Here is a 23,638-nt window from a genome sequence, read left to right on the forward strand (position 1 = left end):
TCGGTCGGTTTTCGGTTAAGCACATGCGGCTATCTATTTCTCCAAAACTCTAAGTCAACATCACAGTCACAAAAAGAAAATAACAACGCAACAGAAAATAACAACTCAACATCATATTTTTTTCAATAAGAAAATAACAACTTAACATCAAATTCACAAAAAATAGCATTGATTCAGTATTAAACAAAACCCAAAATACAAAAAAGAGAGAGGGTTATCAAGAAATTAAAAAGAGACTAGAGAAGGTCATCGTGAGGATGAAAAGATCAAGCTGTGTGGGGAGGCTGGTGTGTGAAGGCCGGCATGTGGAGGCGGCAGTAGAGGCGTGACGCAGATGAGGGAGATGGAGGCGTGAGGCAAATGAGGGAGATGGAGGCGACGACTGAGGTGTGAGGCAGATGAGGGAGATGGAGGCGTGAGGGAGATGGAGGAGATAACTCAGAGGGCATGTAAGTGAAAGTGGGGTAGGTAGGGTAAGGGTAGGGTTTTTATTTCCTTTATTTTCAATTAATTTATGTTTAACTTAATTAATTTAAGTTAATTAGTTTAATTTTAATTAGTTAATCTAGATTATCCAATGGGCAGTGGGCTTCTTTCCAAAAAAAAAAAGGGCAGTTGGCTTGAGTAATTTTGGCAAGGCCAAGCCCACACCCACGTTACAAACTTTATACTATATATATTTAATATAAAATATAATATAATTATATAATAATATATTTCGGTTCGGTTCGGTCAGTTCGGTGCATTCAAATCTACAACCAAAAATCGAACCGAAATTTTTGGTTTTTTATCTAATAAAATCGAAACCGAACCGAGATTTTTGCAACGGTTCGTCAGATTGAAGCGGTTTTTTCAGTTCGTCAGTTTTTTGCACCCCTACTTTAAACATTCGGGTTTTTTTCTATGAAGTTACAAAAAGTTAGAGATACTCAGTCATAAACATCACTGATCCGGCGGCTAAAATCAAGCCTAACCTGGATTCTCAACCGTTAGATTAACATACATACTCAAAAAATTGTTTGTCGCCCAAGATAAAGTCAAACTAAATCCATCTTGATCCTAGTACAGCGCCTTCACTTAATCCCAGAGACAAACATCCAAAACCCCAAAAAACTCTCTAAACCCCAAAAGCGTTACTCGGAGCTCCCTCCACTATAAAAAGTGACCCTTCTTCACAAGCCTCGAATGCTACTCCCAAGAACGATGGCACTCTGTTTAAGCGCCGTGTCGTCCGGCGCCAAAATGTTAGCCTCCGCTTCATCGTCATCGTCGTCGTTTTTGGCTGAGAAACCCGAGCTTCTCTTCAACCTCCACGAGGCTCTTCAATGGAGGAGTTCTTCATAGGGGGAATAAGAACCGTCTCTCGTTCTCTTCCGCTACTCGCTTCGCGAACGCCTCGCTTCGGTGCTACGCTTCTTTGGCTGGCTTCGATAGAGTTCAGGTTCACAATCCTATTGTAGAAATGGACGGTGAGTTTAGTGGCTCTCTGTTTGGTTGGCAAGAAAATGATGGAAAATGATTTTTTTTTTTTTTGAAGTATTTGAATCTTATGTTTAAATTGGGAATTTCTTTGTTGTTCTTTTTGTGCTATTAGGTGATGAAATGACGAGGATCATATGGAGAATGATAAATTGATAATGGACGAAGTATGAATTTTCGTTTCTGAGTGAATTCCTTTTTCTTCTTCTTCTAAGGAATGGATTTTTTTTGATTCGTTTTGAGTTGGTTTATTGGGGAATTTTTGTTTTTTGTGATTGCAGCTTATATTTCCATATTTGGATTTGGATATAAAGTATTTTGATTTGAGAATTTTGAATCGTGATGCAACCGGTGACAGAGTTACTGTAGAGAGCACTGAAGCCGCTCTTAAGTAATTGAGCTGAAAACAACATGGTTAAAATGCTTGACTAATGCTAAATTGATGCAGATTGTTTTTGTTTATTGCTTTGATCTTTTGGATCATATGAGAAGGAGATGAACTTAGAAGGAAGTGTGTGTAAAGGTCGTACAGTACACAAACCTTTCACTTTTGCAGGGTATAGGATAGGTGATTTGTAGACAGCCATTCCCCATTATTTTTGTTTGGAGAGGTTTATTACGGACTTAAACTTGCATCACTTTTGGTGCAAGGCACTTGCCTTGAGATAAGGACAACTAGATAGATGATTGGCTCGTGTAGTATTATGGGTATAAGTTAATTGTGCATAAAGATGTATATATGATTCTGATATGCCTATACAAGGAAATTGTTAATGGCAGTGAATAGAAAGGCTTCAAGTATTGGAGGTTATAGCCTGGTGAAAATTGTAGTGGTGGAGGGAGGATGAGAGGTTTGCTGTGCTTCAATTATAGGATTTTAATGAAATTAGTGTAGAGGGATTTTCATAGTGGTGGAAACAGGATTTTTAAGTGCCATTGGGCTCACACCCTACCCCCTCTCCCTTGTCGCAGGTTCGATCCCGCCTTCTAAGTAGCATGATTTATATTAGGAGCTCATTTTGAATTCTGGAAAGGTTTATGGAATAGTTGTCTTGAGGCTCAAATAAAAGCAAAGAAAACTTTGATGCTATTTATTGAAAGAATATTTTACGGTTTTATTGTTTACTATCTAGACATCTAAAGTATTAATGATATTTGAGAACCTGTTCATATTTTTTTTTGGCAAGTGACCCCTTTTTGCGATTCCTTTTAACTATTTATATGCTGCAGGTACAATGTCAGTAAAATGTGCCACAATTACGCCTGGTTAGTTATTCTTTCTTTTCTCCTGCCTCTGTTGTTTCTATTATGGTTGGCAGGAAACATTATTTTGTGGACATTTGGACCATTCTATTCCATATAATGATTAATATGGTTACTAAGGACACAGAAACTTCTTCTTGTTGCTGCTTAATCATGAGTCATTGATTGTCCTTTGGATAAAGGATAATTTTGCTTTTTGCAATTCATATTTCGCAGATGAGACCAGAGTCAAGGAATTTGGGCTGAAGTCTATGTGGAGGAGTCCCATTGGCACAATCAGAAACATCTTAAATGGTTTGTGTTTGATAAATAATCTCACTCATCAAAGGAAAAAAATGTAAATGATTTTAGTTTGTTATTTATTCGTTTGATATCAGGTATTCTTCACACAAAATTGTGTTCTACCCTGCTTTCCCTTTTTCTCTGGTAGCTAATGGTTTGTGTGCTTGACTTAAATTTTTTGTAAAGACTTCAATTTAAAAGCTGATCTTGATGAGGCATAAGCTGTCATAGTTTCATGTGCAGCAATTTTTTGGCAACATTTATTAAAAGTAATTTTTTTTTTTTTAATATTAAATTAGTTAAGTACAATTCATTTCCCAGTTACTACAGAGTCAAATCAAGTTTTCCTTATTCGCCTAGCACAATTGACTAGTTTGTATCCTTGGAAAAAGGGGGTTAATCAGTTCACAGAAAATGGTGTCCCCATGGGAATGCCAATTAGATGGACTTGCTAGAGCTTGTAGTTGTTCTAGCTTTTAGGCGAGCAGTGAGCTATTGTGAATGATAGGTTATTTAATAGAAAACCATCAACTTAGCCACCTGAAAGATATTAATTGGTTTTGTGGGGTGGGGGTTATCTACGTGAGTTGTTGGAGTGAAGACTGGAATTAGGTCTTCTGTACAACTCTTGATTAGATCTTACCAGCTACTTAGTAGAATTTTTGTTATTAAATTGGAGTATGTTTGGTTCATTAATTTAAACTTCCTAAATCCCTAGACCCCTTTCAATTTTTCTTGCTTACAACAATAGAGAGGGGAATTGAATTGAGGTCCTTTCCATTTATAGAGATACTAGGTAATGTTATTCATGAGTAAACAAAACTCTTGATAGCTCATTCATTTTTACAAGTCATAAGGTTTCCACAAGTTACATATTCGATTAAACGATGAATGAATATGCAAACATACTTTTCATGCTTGCTTGAGTATTAGCAATGAGATTCTCCAATATCATGCTAAGAATAGCTAGGATTTTTAATAACATACCATTTGTTAGTTGAAAAATATAAAATTCAAGTTATTGATTTGAAGTTGATGCTTTATTTGAAGTTGAGCTGGCTCATTAATAACTCTGCTCCAAATGATAGTTTGGAACCTTTACTTTCTAATTGTAGAAGCCTATTGAATAAATTCGTTGACATGAAGATTAAGCATATCTTTTGAGAAGCTAGCTAATATATGTAAGGATGCCCTTACCATACGTGGAACTTCTCTCCCATGCACTTTTGTTAATTTTGTTAACTCACCACTTCTAGAGGAGAATCTAGCCTTTATAACCTTAATTGATCCAATGGTCCACATTCTCATTTCTCAACCATCATCATTTATGGCCATGAGAGATCCTAGCTAGCTTGTCTTCGATCTTGAAATTGAAGTTATCCAATGGAAAGTTCTCCACGGGGAGAAGAACATCTCTTACCTTCTTTTTTTTTTTTTTTTTTTTTTTTTTTGACTATTTTGTTTTGGAAAATATGAGTTAATAGGGTTGTGATCTGGTGTATTGCTGTCTATTCTTATATTTGTACAAATCTGAGGTGTCATTCATTTATTGGAGGAGGTAAACAAGGGTGTTTACACCGCATACGGTTTGAATTTAATCTCTATTTTTAAGGCTCCAGCAATGTAAAGTTGTTATTAACAATGTTATGGGGGTGCCTAATTAAATAGAATCGACCTTCCTATTAAGGATTATATTGGTCTATCTGGTTAATTACTTCTCCTTCAGCTTCAAATAAACTGAACTCCTGTTAATTATATAAGACCGTGTTTCATATATAGCATCCTTTTCAAAGGAATAAGAATTCATAAGGAGGAGGCCGATAAGTTATAATTGCCTTCCTCAAGCTTCCTTCACTTCCACAGCCAATTTTGATAGAGCAGAACCAAGCAATAGCACCTGACTAGGAAGAAAAATTCAATTATATATATTGAGCAAAGAGACTTGGCAATATATCTTGGAAAATGATCATGGATCAGTACGTTGTTCACAAACCAAGAACAATCAATCTCATTAATTCCATCCATGAAAACTAATACATAGGTTCCAATCTATCCTTTATTTTCGTATTCAAAAAGGACTGACTGAAAAGGACCATACACCAAATCGCATTACAAAGAAACAGAACTTATAAAACAAACTGCCGGCCAGAGCACATGGGTTGCGGAAGAGTTGCCGGAAAGGAATCATTTGGTGTTGAGAGAGAAATGACAAGACGAATTCAGGTGCTAAGACTACGAGCCCCCTTGAAATAGATAGACGATGAAATGATGATCACGATCAGAACGGTCGTAATAAATTGTTCCTAATGTGGGTCAGGGGAATTATGAAAATATAGAAGATAATCCCAAACACGAGTACGGGGAAAGCCCAGCCATACAGTGCACTGATATTAGAAAGAGTATAGAGACTTGATTTTTCATCCAAGACTGCTGTTACGCCAAACGAAAAGGCGAAGATCATGAATGAAAGGGAGATCATTCTGAGAAACACTGCTACTTGCTGTACTCTTTTCAGAACGAAGGTCATTCTCTGAATTACAGGCATGGCAAAGTAAATAAGCAATGAGAAAGCTGAGGAACCAAATGAAAAAGTATCAAATATCATAAAAATTCTGAAGTCTCTGCTTTTTTGTAAATTTGCCTTCCCATTGCCGTCGTATCCACCAGGCACTTGGAAGGCTGCTGCGAAGGTGACAGTTGTAATGAGTGTCATTACTACTACATTGTATTTTTTCAATTCCTCAAAATCTACAATATTATTGGCTGCACCACCCGTTCTTCCCTTGACCTTTGCAGCAGCTTCTATCCTCTGTGACTCTTTAAATTGTTCATGTCCTTCATTCTCAGCAATCTGCTCTTCCGTTGTCTGTCTCTCAACCTCTTTCTCCAAACTCAGTAAAGCCTTGCTTCGATCCGGCAGCTTTGACATGAGTACCAAATTAATTTCTTTCTTGGAAGTTGGAACATGCATGGATCCCTACACAGTCATGCCTATCTTATCAGCTTGATATATTTATTTGCTAGATTTAATTTCGAAAATTTTAATCCATATCCAAGAAGCTTCTCTCTCTAGCTATTTAGTATGACGAGTTCATTTGACAAATCAATGCATATGGAGATGCTATATTATAAATTTCAATTAAAATTATTACACATTTTATTTAATTGAAATTATGAGTTCAATAAATATACGAATAACAGGGTGAGTGTAACAAACACTACCCTACAACCTTAACATTTCCAACCGTTGTGCTATACATGAATCACTAAAAAAAAATGATCCAATTTTCAAATCACTTTTTTATTGCCATATCAAATTGTAAATTTTATGCTGTAAAATTTTTAATATTTTAGCATCTTTGTTCAACAAAATATCATATCCTCTTCCTTTTACTTTGTTCTAAATCTAGAACCTAATAATTTTGGTCATTATTTAAGAATAGTATTTCATTATGATTGAATTTGTCTACAAGACTAAGCTTCAAATATACGTGATGATGGCCTCTCTTTAGTATATCAGTGTGTGTGTATATACATACACACACAGTGACATATATTGCATTTACTCTACATGCTATCAATACAAACTAATATGTTGTATATTCAACTATATAAATTAATTACATTTCCTTCTTTTTAAATAGATCCATTGGTAAATGGTTAATTTTTTTTTTTTTTTTCAGCTTGTAAATATTAAAAAGACACTAAGCACTCATTTGAGATGCACTTATAATTCAACATATTGCTTATTTTTCCTACTAGTTGTAGGTTAGTCCGGTATTTATTTTATTTAATTTTTGCTTATTTTTCATGTTATTTGTGGGTTCTACGTAATTCACATACTTATTTGATTTAACTTTTATCTTTTATTAGTATTTTCAACAAAAAATTAGATAAATTGTTTCCAACCGGATAAGTTTGTAAGCTAGATTTTTGTTTTTTACCTTTTACGTATAGCTTTTTAAAAATCAATTCTTCTTACTTTTTTTAAGTACAAGTATGCTAATCACATCAAATGTAAGTAATAGAATTATTTTTTAATTTAAAAGGGATCGTATTCACATCAATTTTAAAATATGAATATCTCCTCCCTCTATAATATTTTCAAAGGAATTCAAAAGAGTGACATTTTCCCAAAAGGGTTTAGCAGCCCGTTTAGTTTTGTTGTTTAAACAACACAATACATATTTCAACAACACTTTTTCACTCACACGTATTTTCACAATACTTAAACAACGTTACTAAAACAACATTATTAAACGAGCCCATCGTGTAATTATTACTTATTGTGAAATATAAAAATTATAATTATAAAAAAATAATTAAAAAGAAGTAAAAAGGATTTTTTTTTTTCTAAAAAATAAGAAGATAAGAGGTTAAAAAATAATTTAACATCTTAACTTTTACATTCAGGGAGTGGCAATTGCACTCATTCAAATCTTTCCAAAATAGTTTCATTCATAGTAATCATAAATATAGTTTTTTTGAACTTAGAAGTATGTGACTAGAAAATTAAATATATCATTTCTCAATAATTTAAACTTTTGAGAGAATTGATAACTTAGAAATATATAATTAAATAATAAATTTATAATTTTTTAATAATTTAAATTTTTATGAAAATTAAATCGATAATTTATCATAGTTTTAGGAGGGTTACCATTATTTCAATCCACCCAAGCAGCTTATCTAATTGAAGAATGTCCGCTACGGTCTTCCCTTCCTTGTTCGTAGCCCTTTTTTCAACTTTCCTATCACGTGCAAGCAATATCAATACTTTGTATCTCCTTTTGATGGCAGCAAGATGCATAGCCGTGTTTCCTTCGTCGTTTTCTTGCTCATTTATGAGATCCTGAAAAGCTAAAGATGAGAGCAATATTTTCACAGCTTTTGTCCTTCCACTCTCCGCCGCAAGATGAAGAGCTGTCCTACCTCTATTATCTAACAATTCACAAGTATATGGAAATTTTTCAATGATTGCGCTCATCACATCACAATGTCCTTCCATGGCTGAAATGTGAAGAGCAGACATGCCCTTTGTTAACGTATATTAGGGTATGTGGACTTTAGGTCCACCTTGTTTACTTGTATAGCACACTTACTTGTACTGCACACTCTGCCTCCTATATAAAAGCACTTATGTATATTCTATTACTTGAGAAATACAATACAATACAATACAATCATTCAATATTTCTAACATGGTATCAGAGTCATTGCTCTAATTTTCTTATGTCTTGCAGTCCTGTCTTCGTTGGTATTTTCCACTGCCTCGACTTCATCGGTCAGTAAACCTTTTCCGTGCCCTCTCCTGACTGTTCCACCGCCGTCAGAGGTGCAAAGGTTGAATCTTCACCGCCAGAAGCTCGATCACCGCCACCAAGATCACTGCTTCCGTCGGATCTTCCACACCGGATCTTCGATTAAGACATAAGACCTATCATCGGGTAGATCTTCAACCGATCTACACAAAGCTGCCGGAATCATCATCATCTGACCATTCACGCGCTACCACGCGCCGGTCAAAGATTCCGCAGCTTGTCCACGCGTCTCATGCGGCATCAGTATTGCTCCGATCAACTCACCGCCGCCGTCATCAAAATCGTCTTTCTCCGATCTACATAACCGGAGAAAAATCGACCGCATCAGACTCTCCACGCGCCCTCACGCGCCGACCAAAGTTCCGGCGAGGATTGACTCGCGCGCCTCACGCGCTCCACGTGCCGCTGTGCACCTGCTGACGTCATCGCTGACGTCATCATTACACGTCAGCCCTAGCTGAGGTCTTCAGCTTACATCATCCTGCTGACGTCATCATAGTGGTTGACCGTTGACTTTGACTTTGACCGTTGACTGTCGACTTTTTCTCAGAGTTGACTTTTTACAGTCCAGGTGCTCCTTACCCAGTTTTTCGTGTAGATTTCATTTTTGTAGTCCATTTCTGCATATTTTGCTTCTAAATGAAAAATAAGGACAAGTCTTCTTCTTGTTGCAATAATCGTCGCCGGCAATCCAGCAAACGTTTTTGCAATTTTTGCAAACGTTTTGGCCACAATATTGAGACTTGCTATCATCGCAACAAATCAGCTGTGTCAATTTCCGCTGCTACTGTTGCTAACACTGAGAGTGTCCAACCAATGGCTCCCATCTCTACACAGTCTAAGTCTTCAGGACACACTTTCACCATGTCCACAGATGACCTTAAAAATATCATCGCCAATGTCATTCGTATGGTTAGTAATGCATCTTATTCCTCTTCTCTCTCAGCTTTATCTGGTATGTCTCCTTCCTCTTGGCTTATGGATTCTGCTTGTTGCAATCACATGACTCCTCATTCGTCCTTATTTTCTGAACTTAAACCTGCACCACACCCTCTTAATATTCACACAGCAAATGGTTCCACTATGTTTGGTCATAACATAGGTTCCGTTTCGACCTCCAATCTCTCGGTTCCTGGTGTTTTTAATGTTCCTGACCTTTCTTACAATTTATTTTCTGTGGGACAATTAGCTGAGTTAGGTTATCGCATTATCTTTAATTATTCTGGGTGTATTGTGTAGGATCCAAGGACGGGACAGGAGCTTGGGACCGGTCCTAGAGTTGGGCGTATGTTTCTCGTGGACAACCTTTGTCTTCCACTTGTTGCTCCTGTTTCTGTTGTTGCAGCTGCTGCAGTTTCTTCTACTCCTTCCCTTGCACTTTGGCATGCTCGACTTGGTCACACATCTTCCTCTCAAGTACAACAATTAGCTTCTAGAGGTTTGTTAGGTTCAGTGTCTACAGAAAATTTTGATTGTGTTTCATGTCAGTTAGGAAAATAACCAGCTTTGCCTTTCAATACTAGTGAATCAATATCCACTGATATCTTTGACCTTATTCATTCTGATATTTGGGGGCCTTCCTCTGTCTCTAATATTGGTGGGTCTCGATATTTTGTTGTCTTTGTTGATGATTACTCTCGCTATAGCTGGATTTTTAATATGAAACATCATTTTGAGTTATTGCAAGTATATTCTAATTTTGCAAAAATGGTTGAAATTCAATTTTCCAAACGTATCAAAATTTTTCAATCTGATAATGCTCTTGAGTACATTCAATATGCTTTCCAAGCTGTTTTGCATTCCTATGGCACTGTTCATTAACTAACTTGCACAGGTACCTCTCAGCAAAATGGTAGAGCCGAACGAAAACTTCGTCATATTCTTGACACTGTTCGTGCTCTTTTTCTCTCTGCCAAAGTTCCTGCTCCTTTTTTGGAGTGAAGCTGCCCTTCATGCTGTTCATACTATTAATCGCATTCCAAGTCCTGTTATTCAAAATCAAACTCCATATGAGCGCCTTTTTAGGTCACCTCCAGACTATCACCACCTTCGCTCCTTCGGTTCTGCTTGTTTCGTTCTTCTTCAGCCACATGAGCATAATAAACTTGAGCCTCGGTCAAGGTTTTGTTGTTTTCTTGGCTACGACGAAACTCAAAAGGGGTATTGATGTTATGATCCTGTCTCTCATCATCTTCGTATCTCCCGCAATGTTGTCTTTTGAGAACATCACTCTTTTGTCGAGCTCTCTCACTTCCGTGCCTCCCTATCTTCCTCCTCTATTTTAGATCTTTTTCCAAATGAGACGCATATTCCCTCTGTAATTACTCCTGATCCTCCTGTAGTTGCTCCTAATCCTCCTATAGACTTCTCTGTCAAACCACCAGATACCTTTGATCATTTTCCTAGTTCACCTTTTAATGAACAGGTGGAAGATGCACAGGTTGAAGACGAGCTACCCAACCCTGAGCTTGGGTCCCCTGCTCCTGCTCCACTTGAAGATCTTGCACAAGACATTCCACCTCGTCACTCAACTCGGGTAAGATCCATTCCTACACATTTACTTGATTATCATTGTTACACTACCCTTGCTACACTGCATGAGCCTCACACCTATCGTGAGGCTTCCACTGACCCTTTGTGGCAGATTGCAATGAAAGAGGAACTTGATGCATTATCTAAAAACCATACTTGGGATTTGGTGACTCTCCCCCCTAGGAAATCTGTGGTTGGTTGTAAGTGGATCTACAAGATTAAGACTCACTCTGATGGGTCCATTGAGCGCTACAAAAGCTCGTCTTGTTGCAAAAGGTTTTACACAGGAGTATGGGATTGATTATGAAGAGACCTTTGCTCCGGTTGCTCGTATCTCATCTATTCAAGCTCTCTTAGCTGTTGCTGCTGCCAGAAAATGAGACATTTTTCAGATGGATGTCAAAAATGCATTCCTTAATGGGGATTTAAGTGAAGAAGTTTATATGCAACTTCCTCCTGGTCTCTCTGTTGAATCAAATAATGTTTGTTACCTTCGGCGTGCTCTTTATAGCCTTAAACAAGCTCCACGAGCTTGGTTTGCCAAATTCAGCTCTACCATCTCTCGCTTAGGTTACATGGCCAGTCATTATGATTCTGCCTTATTTCTTCGTCGCACTGACAAAGACACTATTTTACTTCTCCTGTATGTGGATGATATGATCATAACTAGTGATGACCTTAGTGGCATTTAAGAACTCAAGGGTTTTCTCAGTCAGCAGTTTGAGATGAAAGATCTTAGACATCTCAGCTACTTCTTGGGTCTTGAAATCACTCATTCTACAGATGGACTTTATATTACTTAAGCCAAGTATGCCTCTGAACTCTTGTCTCGAGCTGGACTCACTGATAGCAAGACTGTTGACACTCCAGTTGAGCTTAATGCGCATCTGACTCCGTCAGGGAGGAAACCGTTGTCTAATCCCTCTTTTTACAGATGCTTGGTTGGCAGCCTAGTTTATCTCACTGTCACTCGTCCAGACATTTCCTATGTTGTTCACCAGGTGAGTCAGTATTTGTCTGCTCCACGATCGACTCACTATGCTGATGTTCTGCGCATTCTTCGATACTTAAAGGGCACTCTCTTCCATGGTCTTTTCTACTCTGCTCAGTCTCCTCTTATTCTCCGTGCATTTTCTGATGCTGATTGGGCAGGAGATCCCACTGATTGCAGGTCCACCATTGGTTATTGCTTTCTTCTTGGTTCTTCTCTAATTTCTTGGCGAAGTAAGAAACAAACTCATGTGGCCCGCTCTAGTACTAAAGCAGAATATCATGCCCTTGCTGATACCACATCTGAGCTCCTTTGGCTACAGTGGCTTCTCAAAGACTTAGGTGTATCCACATCCTCTGCTACTCCTCTTTATTGTGACAACCAGAGTGCCATTCATATTGTTCACAATGATGTCTTCCATGAACGGACTAAACACATCGAGATCGATTGTCATTTTATTCGTTATCATCTTGTCCATGGTGCTCTCAAGCTGATCTCAGTTTCTTCTAAAGATCAACTTGCAGATATCTTCACCAAGTCACATCCTAAGGGACGTCTTCGTACTTTGGTTGACAACCTCAAGTTGGTCTCACATCCACCTTGAGTTTGAGGGGGGCTGTTAACGTGTATTAGGGTATGTGGGCTTTAGGCCCACCTTGTTTACTTGTATAGCACACTTACTTGTACTGCACACTCTGCCTCCTATATAAAAACACTTATGTATATTCTATTACTTGAGAAATACAATACAATCATTCAGAATTTCTAACACCTTGAATGTCCCGCTCGTAAGCAAGGGAAATATTATTATTTTCCAAAAATAGTCTGACAACTTCGAAATTGCCAAAATATGCAGCATAATGCAGAGGAGTCCAGCCAAAGTCATCAGCTTTCATAATTGCGTTCAGAAATTTGTCCAACATCTTGCGCACAAAATCTACAAAGGACAGAGAATCATGTTGTTAAGTATTAGCTATACCTATACCCATCCCAAAGCCTAGGCTCATAGACAATACCTTGTTTTTAAAGGATGAGAACCTGGAGTTACTCAAATATAATTTTCATTCATTTCCGTAGTTCCCCATCCATTCCTTTTAGGAACTAGTGGGTTCCTAACGCAAAGATAAGGTAAAGATCATAAGAATAGCAACTCGTTCTAATTTAATTAGTTTCTAGCCCAAATACGATCTAGTTCGAAATCCTACTAGATCAAATCTAAATCCAATTGAACTGACCCGTTTGTCAGGACTCAATTCTGTCTATATTGTGTTGGTTTGGATTCGGCTGAAACCCACGTTCTGTGTTTTGCGTTCTAAACTTTTTTTTTTTTCTCCTTGCAGGCGTTACTGCTTTAGGGGACAACAACACTGTTGAGTACTGTTTATACATTGTTTAGTACTGTTTACAGATTAAAAAAAATATTAAAAATAGGTCTCACGGTACTATTCACACATTTAAAAATTATTTTGCTACAGTGTTTTCAGTTTTCAATTTTCAGTTTCAGCAACAATAAGTTTAATTCAAACAGACCCATTATAACAGAAACGTAGAAAATCCTTGTAACAGTGATAGAACAAAAAGAGAGAGCATGTATCCCTAAGGGAGATGGATTACCTGCTCCGGTAATGTCGAGTTTGCGTGTTTGCAGTTGTGGGGATCCAAAAATGTTGAAGCAGGTTTGTATATTCTGCCACCAATCTTTGCGAATGGTTTTAAACCGACTTTCTGTATGAAATAGCCAAGAATAGCTGATGTTAACCCGAAAACAAAACATTAGAGTAACTAACACTGAGAGTGTTAGTTACTCCTATATACATATGTAGGAGAGGAAAGTATTGAAAGTTTTCTCATACCATCGTAAAATATCAATTTTCGCCCTCAAAAAAAAAAAAATCATAAAATATCAATTTTGTTAATGACAGATTTGGCTTCCTATTTTCATAATTTGGTGTGCGCCAGTGGTTTTTTTTTTTTTTTTTTTTTTTTTTTTTTTTTTTTTTTTTAATTTGGTGTATGAGGGTAATTAGTAATTACAATAGAATAGACAAATTTCTATTAATTTTTTTTAGTCAATGAAAAATAAGAGAAATTGCACTTTATCCCTTAAACTATACACATTTTACACTTGCTTACTAAACTCTGAGAATGCATACTTATCCTCCTAAATTATATCATTTTTACACATACTTCCCCAAACTACCGAATGCATACTTTACCCCCTTGAACTATACCCATTTTACATTTATCCCATGAATTATGAGAATGCATACTTACTTCTCTAAACTATTTTATATAGGATGAGGTGTAAAGTGTTATACGAGTAATAGTTTAGGGGGTAAGTGTATATTCTTATAGTTTAGGGGGCAAATGTTATGTAGGTAATAGTTTAGAATGAAAAAGTGTAAAATCCCTCGAAAAATAACACATAAAAGGACATTTCTAGTTGTAAGGCATACGTTATGTCCAAAACTAGGAAGTTGAATATAACTCCAAGACATAAGTTAGGAGTATTCACATCAGTGCTTATATAAAATATATATATATATATATATATATATATAATAATAAAAAAAAAAGGTACCAAATATTAGCCAACAAAATCCAAATTTCACTCACATTAGTTCATACAAAATTATGTAAAAATATATAATTGTTATAGTAACTGTATAAATTTACATTGGCAATATTCATTTTGCATTTAGTTTTTTTTTTTTTTTTTCTTTTTGCATATCTCAATGATGAAAGAAGAGAGTGAATGTTGGTTGTTTTACAAGTAAAAAAAAAAAATCAAGAAAATTGATATTTTAATGAAATGTATTGTAAAATAAATAATTTGACGTGGGTGTTTTGAAAAATGAGTATGTAAAATAGAAAAAGTAACTTAGTTCTTATGCTAAAATATATAAAATTTTTGCATGAACTGATGTGAATGCTCAACACATTGTAGAGTATTCGCATTAGCTTGTGCAAAAATTCTTGTCTATTTTAATATAAGAATTTACTTTTTCTATTTTGTATAATCAATTTTCAAAAACACTTACATCAAATTAATTATCTATTTTACACTACATTTTATTATTAAAAAAAAAATCAATTTTTAGTTACATTTTCAACAGATCTCAATATAAGTAAAGATTTGCATATGAATAGTATTTGTGTATGTTTATAAGGCTATTGTAGCTCATGACATCTTATTTTACAAAAGTTTACATGAACTTATGTGACTTGTGAGTGATTTTTGAGGTTGCAAGTCCAAAATTTATCACTTATGGTATTATATATGGAATCACGTGCATATACAAAAGAACATAAATTAAATTTCGGCAAAAAAAAAAAAGTATATATCATCCAATATATATATATATATATATATAGCAAAAGAAAATGTCTAGGAGACATAGTTGAAGATATATACTCACTAATTTCTACGCGAATGACTGCAGCATGCAAGACATTCATTTTGCTCCTTCCCACGTCGGAGCATTCTGAAATTTCTAGGATACGAAGGGCAATTTCAAAAAATCCTCGATCCACTGCCTGGAAGAGTGGGGATTCGCCAGCTTTATTTGTAATTGAAGTCAACCCTGGCTCTTTCCTAATTAGCAAATCCACAATGTCATCATGACCATGTTTTACAGCAAGATGCAGTGCAGTGTTCAGCTCCTCATTTTGCGATTTTAGTAGCAACTGTTTCACTTCAGCTTCTTGGTCTGTTGCACGAGTTATTAGAAGCTCTGAGATACCAAGATGCCCTAAGCTTGCTGCAATATGTAGTGCTGTGTTGCCTTTGCAATTTGTCGCATACAAAGGTGAATGTGGATAAAGCGAATCGAGGACCCTTTCCATAATCTGAGCCTGTCCAGATTTTGCTGCCACGTGAAGAATACAATTGCGACTCGGTGTCTTGTGCTCAAGACTTATTAAAACCCCATCCCTAATTTCTCTATTGAAACTTTCAATATTCCCAGAAATTGCAACATCGAGCAGTCTAGCAGTATTCATTGCTAGTTTCTTTGAATCTAAATAGTGGCTTTGTTTCACAAAGATAGCTATAAACTGTAGTCTGTATCAATGGCAGAGTGAAGAATTTGAGCCGGGAGCAAGATTAAAAGACAAAATTTAAAGTAAAACATTAATCTAAAAAATATTAATCAATATAAATAACAAAGTAAATAACCAACTATAAGCTAATGTAATTCTCATACACAATCTAACATAAAATATAAACTTTAATTTATTTTTTCACATCTAGTTTAATTTACTAAATTGCCCCTGACGATTTTTCATATATTGAAACCATTGCATGATTTCTTCACACTTAATAATCTTTGAATATGTCTTTATTAATATATGTGAATAAACAATCATTTATCCCTTGATCTTCCATTCGATTGTGTAATCAACTATTAATTATGTTCATTGCTAAAAAAATTCTTTCAAGAATAGTTGTTGCAATTGGTAAGATCAATGCCAAGTCACTATCGAATAAACATTGGATATAAAATATCATTCTTCATTTCTACCATTATTTTAATATAAGAGTTGGAGTGTAGGTCTATTTATGTGTAAAAGAAGCTGTAGTGGGAATTGAGAAAAAAAAAAAAGTGAGAAAGAGAAAAGTTATTTGTCCTTTTGTGTAGGGGCAAACACAACATTTTTGTACAATATAGTAGTATCATTAGAGAAATATTTGGAAGTTGGGGGCGCTTGCCCGCCCCCCCCCCCCCCCCCCCCCCGACCCCCCATCCCTCCGCCCCTGGTCTGTATGGCACCCCTCCCTCCACCTTTGGTTTGTATATATGGCACTTGGCAAATCAATATATAGTACAAATAATAATATATTATATGAATTTACGTCTTGGTCAAATCACTTAACTTGTATAAGGTGTTTTAATGGGACATGTTCACACTTATAATATGGGCCATGGTTTTAAAATTTGGACCAGACGATACGGTCCAACTCGATTAACTGGGAATCGTTTATCAAATCAATTCTTTTAGCCTTCAAAATCGGCCTATACAAATAAGTCAGTGAACTGCATGAACTGAGGTCGAACCACTTGAGTTTGAAAACCATAGATGATTCTCATGATTCAGGGTTCAAGTCAAATGTTAAAAAAAAAATGGTAATTTACATCACTTTGCCTATTTGGTAAAGGTGTTTGAATATTGTTATTCAAAATTATGTAAAAACTGTAGTTTAAAAAGTATTGTAAAAATGTGTATTTAAAGTACACATACCAAATATAATTACGTGTTTGGTATGTGTTTTTTTTTTTTTTAAATGATGACATGTAGTCTAATAAGTGGGATCTATGGTTTTTTACTTATTTACTGGGAAACATTATTTGAAAACTGGTAAGAGAAGTTTTTTAAATTTATTGTTTAAACACCTTAAAATGAAAAACGTAACTCTAACCCTTTTTTAAAAAATAATCTTTTACCAAATATGTTACTTTTTTGAACTTATAATTTTTAATATTTAAACACTGAAAACTGTTATTTGAGTTCTTTACTATACAAGCTTTATTATCGTCATTGTTAAGAAAACCCCAAAAGAAGAATCACTTGATACAAGGAACCAAAAAGAAATAGCAGTATAAGAATAACTTATCTCCAATAATCTTTCTTAAAAAAAAAAAAAAAAAAAAAAAGATCCCTCCAAATAGAGAAAGAAAAAAACCATAAATTTTCTCTTACACAGCCGTAATGTCAACACTGTAATAACTCAAAGTTTGCCTCCACAATTTGTCAGACGCCAGTCACAGCTTCAGTCCTTGTCGTCTTCTGCAGCCTCCAGTACCGGTGATCGAATTTCTCCAAACCACTGGGCAGTGGTGCTGGGATATCTCTTTCTCTCAATGTTATGGTTTTTTTGCTGAGATCTCTCATTTGTTAAAGTCTATCTATCTATTTGCTGAAGTAGTATCTACTTTCTAGCTTAGAAGATGACGCTTGCCCCTTTGTGTACCACAGACCACAGAAATCTGATTTTTATTGATAATTGTTGTTTGGAGAATGATAACCAGTACCGCCTGGTGCTGGTTAAGTGCAGACAAAAAAAAAATGTCAGAAAAAGTGAAAAAATTTTGAATAGTACTTACAAAACTGAAAAAAAAAGGACAGAAATTATGTCAGGAAAAAATAAAAAATTTCTCTGGTTAACGGGCACCTCACGGTGCCCGTGAATACAACCCCACTATTGTGGTATTCAATTCCCCTCTCTATTGTGGTATTTCTGTACCACGGCAGCTTTTGACTTCATCAATTCACCAGCAGTCTCTATGATGTCTACAGGTCGTATCGCCCATCAAATCAGACTCAACTACTAAATTGGATTTTTAGAATCACGGGTCTACTACCGACAGACTCAGAAACATCATAAAATGGTTCTCATCAAACGACATGACAGTTCACGTTGAGATTTTACCAAAAAAAAAAAACTTGGCTTTTTTTATTTTTATACTTTGTTATATTTCTCGTGAAAAATAGTATTAAAAACTATTTTTTATTCTATTCACCCCATTTAACATGGAAGGTCATTAGACATCACACTTGCGTGAGTAGTAATGCTTCAAACTATGAGCAAGTTGTGTTACTTCTCTATGGGACTTTTTGAAAAGATTTTTTCAGTTGAAATTGAAATTTTTTTACTAAAAGTACTACAGATAAAGTTAAAAAATATTTTAAATAATATAATAAGACCTATAAATTGTACCAATAAATACAATGAGACCTATAAATAATAATAAAAATAAATTAAATAGTAAAAAAAATAAGCTTTTTAAGCCAAAGAGATTGTCGTCTCTAGTGGTACGGGTAAGGTCAAGGTATGTAGTCCAAATGTATTCAATTGCTTCGGGTTTCCTTCAACTACTATGCCTGCCATGTGCTATGGGAACCCCATGCCCATTGAATACGTGTCGACTACCTTCCTTGTTCTTCCCCGCTCAACCTCATGTCCATCCTCTAACTTGTCACAGTTCAGAGAAAGCCACTCGCATTGTATAATATGAAAGTATGACTTTTTTTTTTTTAATCACTCTATTGTATTTATCTGTTTGTATTTTTTCACATGAATAAGTTATTTTGTAGTATTTCAATATAGATTAATTATATATAGTGTTTGTTTAGATACCACTTATTTTGTTGAAAACTAAAAACTTATTATTGAAAACACTGTAACAAAATATTTTTTATTGCTGAAAATACTGTTCACGCGCTTTTCATCACTTGGCTGGTCCATGAACAATGCCATGGGACCAGCCAAGTGAAGCGCAAACGCACGCAAAAGGCCACTCTGCTGCTACACAAATGCACACATAGTTTATGATTCTGCTTAACTGCCTCAAGGCCAAATATTTTTAGTTTTAATCTTAATTAATCCATTGGTAAGCATCATAAAAGGTTGGTTGCAGGTTAATCATATCTGCATTTAGAGCAGAGCAGAGCCCAAATCCTTCATGCGTAGCGTCACTAAAAACAGCCACAAAGAGTCACGATGTAATCTGCTAACTCAGATATATATATTTCTTATACTGTATTTATCTATTAAGTTTTTATTTTTTCCCCATGAATATTACACAAAGTAATAATGGAAGAACAAGATTAACAAAAAAGACAAAAAGAAAATAGATAACTTGAAGGCACTATATCATTTTCTTTAGACAATATTTGCCCCCTCACACTTTTGTTGCTAAATGGTTATCGCAAATTTGTCTCCAGGATACAACCAAGATGTTGGGTTCTACAGATAGCAATTCTGGAGAATGACCACAGGATTTCTTGTGTTTCTTGTGTTTCTCTCCAACTTTTGATTTTGTGAAGTTAGTTTTTCAAGAGAACATAAGCTTCTATTTATACCCATAGGATAATGTTTCATGAAAAGGCACATATGAAGAGTTAGTTATTTATTTAAGTGAACATAAGTCTGTTTCATGAAAAGACACGTATGGAGTGTTAGTTATTTTTTCATAATACGGTTATCAAAAATTAAAACATTTTCAACCTTTCTGAATAGTCACCAGAAAATTCTAGAAAATTCAGATTTCAAATTTTCACTTAGAAAATTCCAGAACTTGAATTTTCACTTTATAAAACCATATTCTCCAAACTCAACCATCATTATTACAACCTATCCTTGTACATATCTATTTATACAACAATCCCTCACTAGGTTGTAATAATATATGTCTCACTTGATTGATACCCTATCATGCATAATGGAAGGTGTCTTTCAACTTAAACCTCCCTTTAGTGTAATTGCTCAAGAAATCAACAGAGTTAATGGTGGCTTGGTGCTTAAACCAAAACTCTTATGTGTTGAAATCGGAAACAACACACACATAAGAACATCCAAAACACATTTAGAAATCCACTATTGTTAGCACTATTATGGCCTTGTGCTCTTCCTGATTTAGTGAACATGTACAAGAGAAAACCCTTTTACTCTTGCTAGAAGCGGCACCACTCCTATGTTCACAAAGGTGAAGTTCCTTCTTATGTCCCTGTTACACAGACATTTATTCTTTATGAACTTCATTAAGAGTGTAAAACTCATCCTCAATTACATTGTAACAGTCTGCACTAATCCATCCTGAATGAGACACAAAATTAATGCTCTTACTAACCACGTATCAATAGTTTGTTGTTACCCTTTAAACCTCTTTAGATTAAATCAATTCGAGGTTGGGTTCCCACTATTGGTGATTCTCTTAAAAGAAGGGTTTTAGTCTCATTCCAATAGCTGTTACCCCAACCATATCTCAAGACACTGCTTTGGTTAAAGGGTTTGCCAAATTATTATTTGACCTTACATAGACAATTGAAATGGTACCAGATTCTATTAATTGTCTTATGTAATCATGTCTTAGACCTATATGACTAGACTTACCATTATACATTTTATTGTATGCTCTGCCCAATGTGGCTTCACTATCGCAGTACACCAAAATTGCTAGTATTAGTTGTGGCCACAACTCTATGTCTAACAATATATTTTTTAGCTATTCCGCTTCCTTGCTTGCTGCCGCCAAGGCTATAAATTCTGATTCCATGGTGGAGTGAGAAATGTTAGGGACATATTTTTATGTAATTGACATATCTTTTGACAAAACGCACTTTACTTGTATTTGGGTCAATTTAAGTAGGTTCAAGATGATCATTACAAGTGGTTAAATTGAAGACATGAAGAGAATTATTCAAGAAAAGTGCAATCTGCAGGTCTCGATACCTGCTCGATTGAAGCTTGATCTGTCGAGATTCATTAAATCTCGACAGATTCCTCGATCGATCGAGCTTACAGGTTTTCAGATTATAGCCAGCAATATTTTTATTCTAAAAGGCTATTTGTTTATGAGTTTGTATAATCCTTATTGGACTAGGAAAACCCAAGGTTTGTGTAAACCTATTTGGAATAGGAGAGCCCATTAAGCTCCTATTTAAAGGAGGTGGGAAAAAGAAAAACCTAACCCTAGAGAGCTTCATAAGGTTTTCTTTTTGAAACCCTTAGCCTCTTCCTACAGAAGAAAGAGTTATTGCTGCGTTTCTTGTACGCCTTTGGGTTCTGTAACCAAGCAAAGTCTCTTGCACCAGCCAAAGTCTCTTACACCAACATTGAAGATCTTATTGGTGTTTCTATGTGAAGCTGTTGCAAATCAACTACAACAATCAAAGGGTTGCTGTGGAGTTAGTCAAGTACTTGGATTCGTGCAAAAGAGTAAGCCACGTACTAAGATCCGCGCATCAAATTGGTTAGTCACGTACTTGGGAGCCGTGCATCAAAAGGGGGAACTGTCACTACAGAACAAGTCCAATTGGGTATTGGGGTAAGGGTTCAACTGTAGTTTAGTAAGGTACTTGGGATTCTTTTACTTGTAACCGCTTGTTGTGATAATAGTGGAGTTTCAGGAGTGGTGACTTGAAAATCATTCGGTAGGGTTTTTGCCGTTAGGTTTTCCCTATTCGTAAACAAATCACCGTGTTATTTATTTTTCGCTGTATTATTAGTTTATTGATGATTTGTTTGTGCTACCATGCGTTTGCATGATAAATTGATTAATTAATAATTTGGCTAATTAATTAATTAGTTTCTATCACAAGGGGTCATTTAGTTTGTGGCCTATCAAGTGGTATCAGAGCAGACACACTCTGATTAGATTTTAATCTTTGCTGTATGATCCATTGACCCCTGTTGTCATGGAAACTCTTGATTGTTTTGATTTGCATGATCTTATGTTGAATGATGATGATGATATTCAAGATGCCTATTGCAAGTTTTATAATTTTTGTATGAAATCTCTTGAATGTTCTACAAAATTAAAAGCTAAATTTAAAATGGTCAAGCTTGAAAAAAATGATTTGATTGCAAAATTGGATGAAGCCAATAATTTGAATGAGAATTTTAAAAATCAAATTTCATCTCAAGAGGACAAAATTAAAAGTTTGGAAGAGCAACTAGTTGAATCTAAAACTGAAGTTGAAAAATTAACTAGTGCCAAATTTGTTGTTGAGCCTAACTCAAAAGAAAACGATTTTTATATTCCTCCATTTAAAAGGAATAATGAAGAGTTGAAGGCTAATATTGCTAGGATAGACAAAGATAAACAATCTGATGCTAACGCTGAAGTTTCTAAACCTATGTCTAAAACTCCTCCTAGGTTGAATAAAAACACTGAATTTGTCCCCACTTGTCATCATTGTCATATTGTTGGTCATATTAGGCCAAATTGTCCTAAATTAAGGTATTTGTCAACCTTTAAGGTTAGACCTCCTTTTAGGAAGTATAGTAGTTCGAAAACTACTCATGTTTATCACCATTGTGGTGCTTCCAGTTACACTCGTCTTAATTGTTTCAAGTTTTTTTCTCATAAGCAAGTGTCAAATAGGTCTCATCCTTTGTCTAAAGGCTTTGTACCTATTCTTGGTGAGTTATTAAAAGATTTGAGCTTTTTAACTCAATTTTAGGGGAATTCTAATTCCTCTATGTCCTATAGTAGTCATACTAGGACACGTGCATTTTCATCTTCACGGCCAAAGACTCGTGCTGTGTGGGTGATAAAGGACCCTAAGACTTAATTGTCTTTTCTGTATGTCCTCTACTTTAATTCTTTCTATCTAAAGTAGGACTCTCTTTGCTTGATTTCTTATCTGCTTTTGGAATCATACTTTCATGCATCTGCACCCTTCTATCATGCCTTCATGCATATGCATATTTCTTTCATGCTTTCATGTTATTTGTCTGTTTTTGTTTGGTTTTTTAGTTTTTTTTTTATTTTGTTTTGTTTTCAAAATAAAAATAAAAAGAAAAAAATCAGAAAAAATACAAAAATAGTGTGTGTTTTGTGTACATTGGTATTTGTGTACCTTGGATGACCATTGAAACAAAGTCTTCTAAACTTTGTATCTTTTGTAACTTAGATGAGCATCTCTATGCACAACTAAGCAAGTGAGCTTTGTGGCTCTTGTTAGTGATGAGTAAGATTAAGTTATCTCTTGTACTTAACACTCGTATCACTCTTTTTGACGGGAATGACTAAAAAATCCTAAGAGAAATGCATTAATAACCATCTCACCATTGTTGCCCACCAATCATGTATGACACCTGTATGCTTCAGCATAGTAAAAGTGCAGTGTCAATGACATTTGTGTGCTTAGGCATAGCAAAATTGGAATGTCAAATATCATTAGGTATTTCTTTTCTCCCTCTTATATGTCCATGCATGATATGCTTAAAAGAAAAATATGCAAAGAAAAATCATATGCAAAAGGA

At 35.4% G+C, this 23,638-nt stretch overlaps 2 protein-coding genes across 6 annotated transcripts in view; one reads left to right on the top strand and one right to left on the bottom strand.

Moving 5' to 3' along the window:
• Nucleotides 1-1,115: 1,115 nt before the first annotated feature.
• Nucleotides 1,116-23,638, top strand: part of LOC126714834 (isocitrate dehydrogenase [NADP], chloroplastic/mitochondrial) — a 148,229-nt gene continuing 125,706 nt past the window's right edge. Inside the window, exon 1 of one of the 2 annotated variants that reach the window (XM_050415226.1) lies at nucleotides 1,116-1,469. In XM_050415226.1, the coding sequence (XP_050271183.1) occupies nucleotides 1,463-1,469 (7 nt within the window). In that variant the 5' untranslated portion in view covers nucleotides 1,116-1,462. The remainder of the gene's footprint in view (nucleotides 1,470-23,638) is intronic. The other variant, XM_050415227.1, reaches the window with a different exon arrangement.
• LOC126714833 (uncharacterized) overlaps nucleotides 5,014-23,638 on the bottom strand; it is a 123,636-nt gene continuing 105,011 nt past the window's right edge. For 2 of the 4 annotated variants that reach the window (XM_050415214.1, XM_050415213.1), the window contains exons 4-5: nucleotides 7,685-7,956; nucleotides 5,014-6,001 (exon numbers count right to left, since the gene is read on the bottom strand). In XM_050415214.1, the coding sequence (XP_050271171.1) occupies nucleotides 5,303-6,001; nucleotides 7,685-7,956 (971 nt within the window). In that variant the 3' untranslated portion in view covers nucleotides 5,014-5,302. The remainder of the gene's footprint in view (nucleotides 6,002-7,684; nucleotides 7,957-23,638) is intronic. The other 2 variants (XM_050415212.1, XM_050415215.1) reach the window with 2 other exon arrangements.

The sequence above is a fragment of the Quercus robur genome, chromosome 2 (assembly GCF_932294415.1).
Source record: "Quercus robur chromosome 2, dhQueRobu3.1, whole genome shotgun sequence".
Classification (NCBI taxonomy): Eukaryota; Viridiplantae; Streptophyta; class Magnoliopsida; order Fagales; family Fagaceae; genus Quercus; species Quercus robur.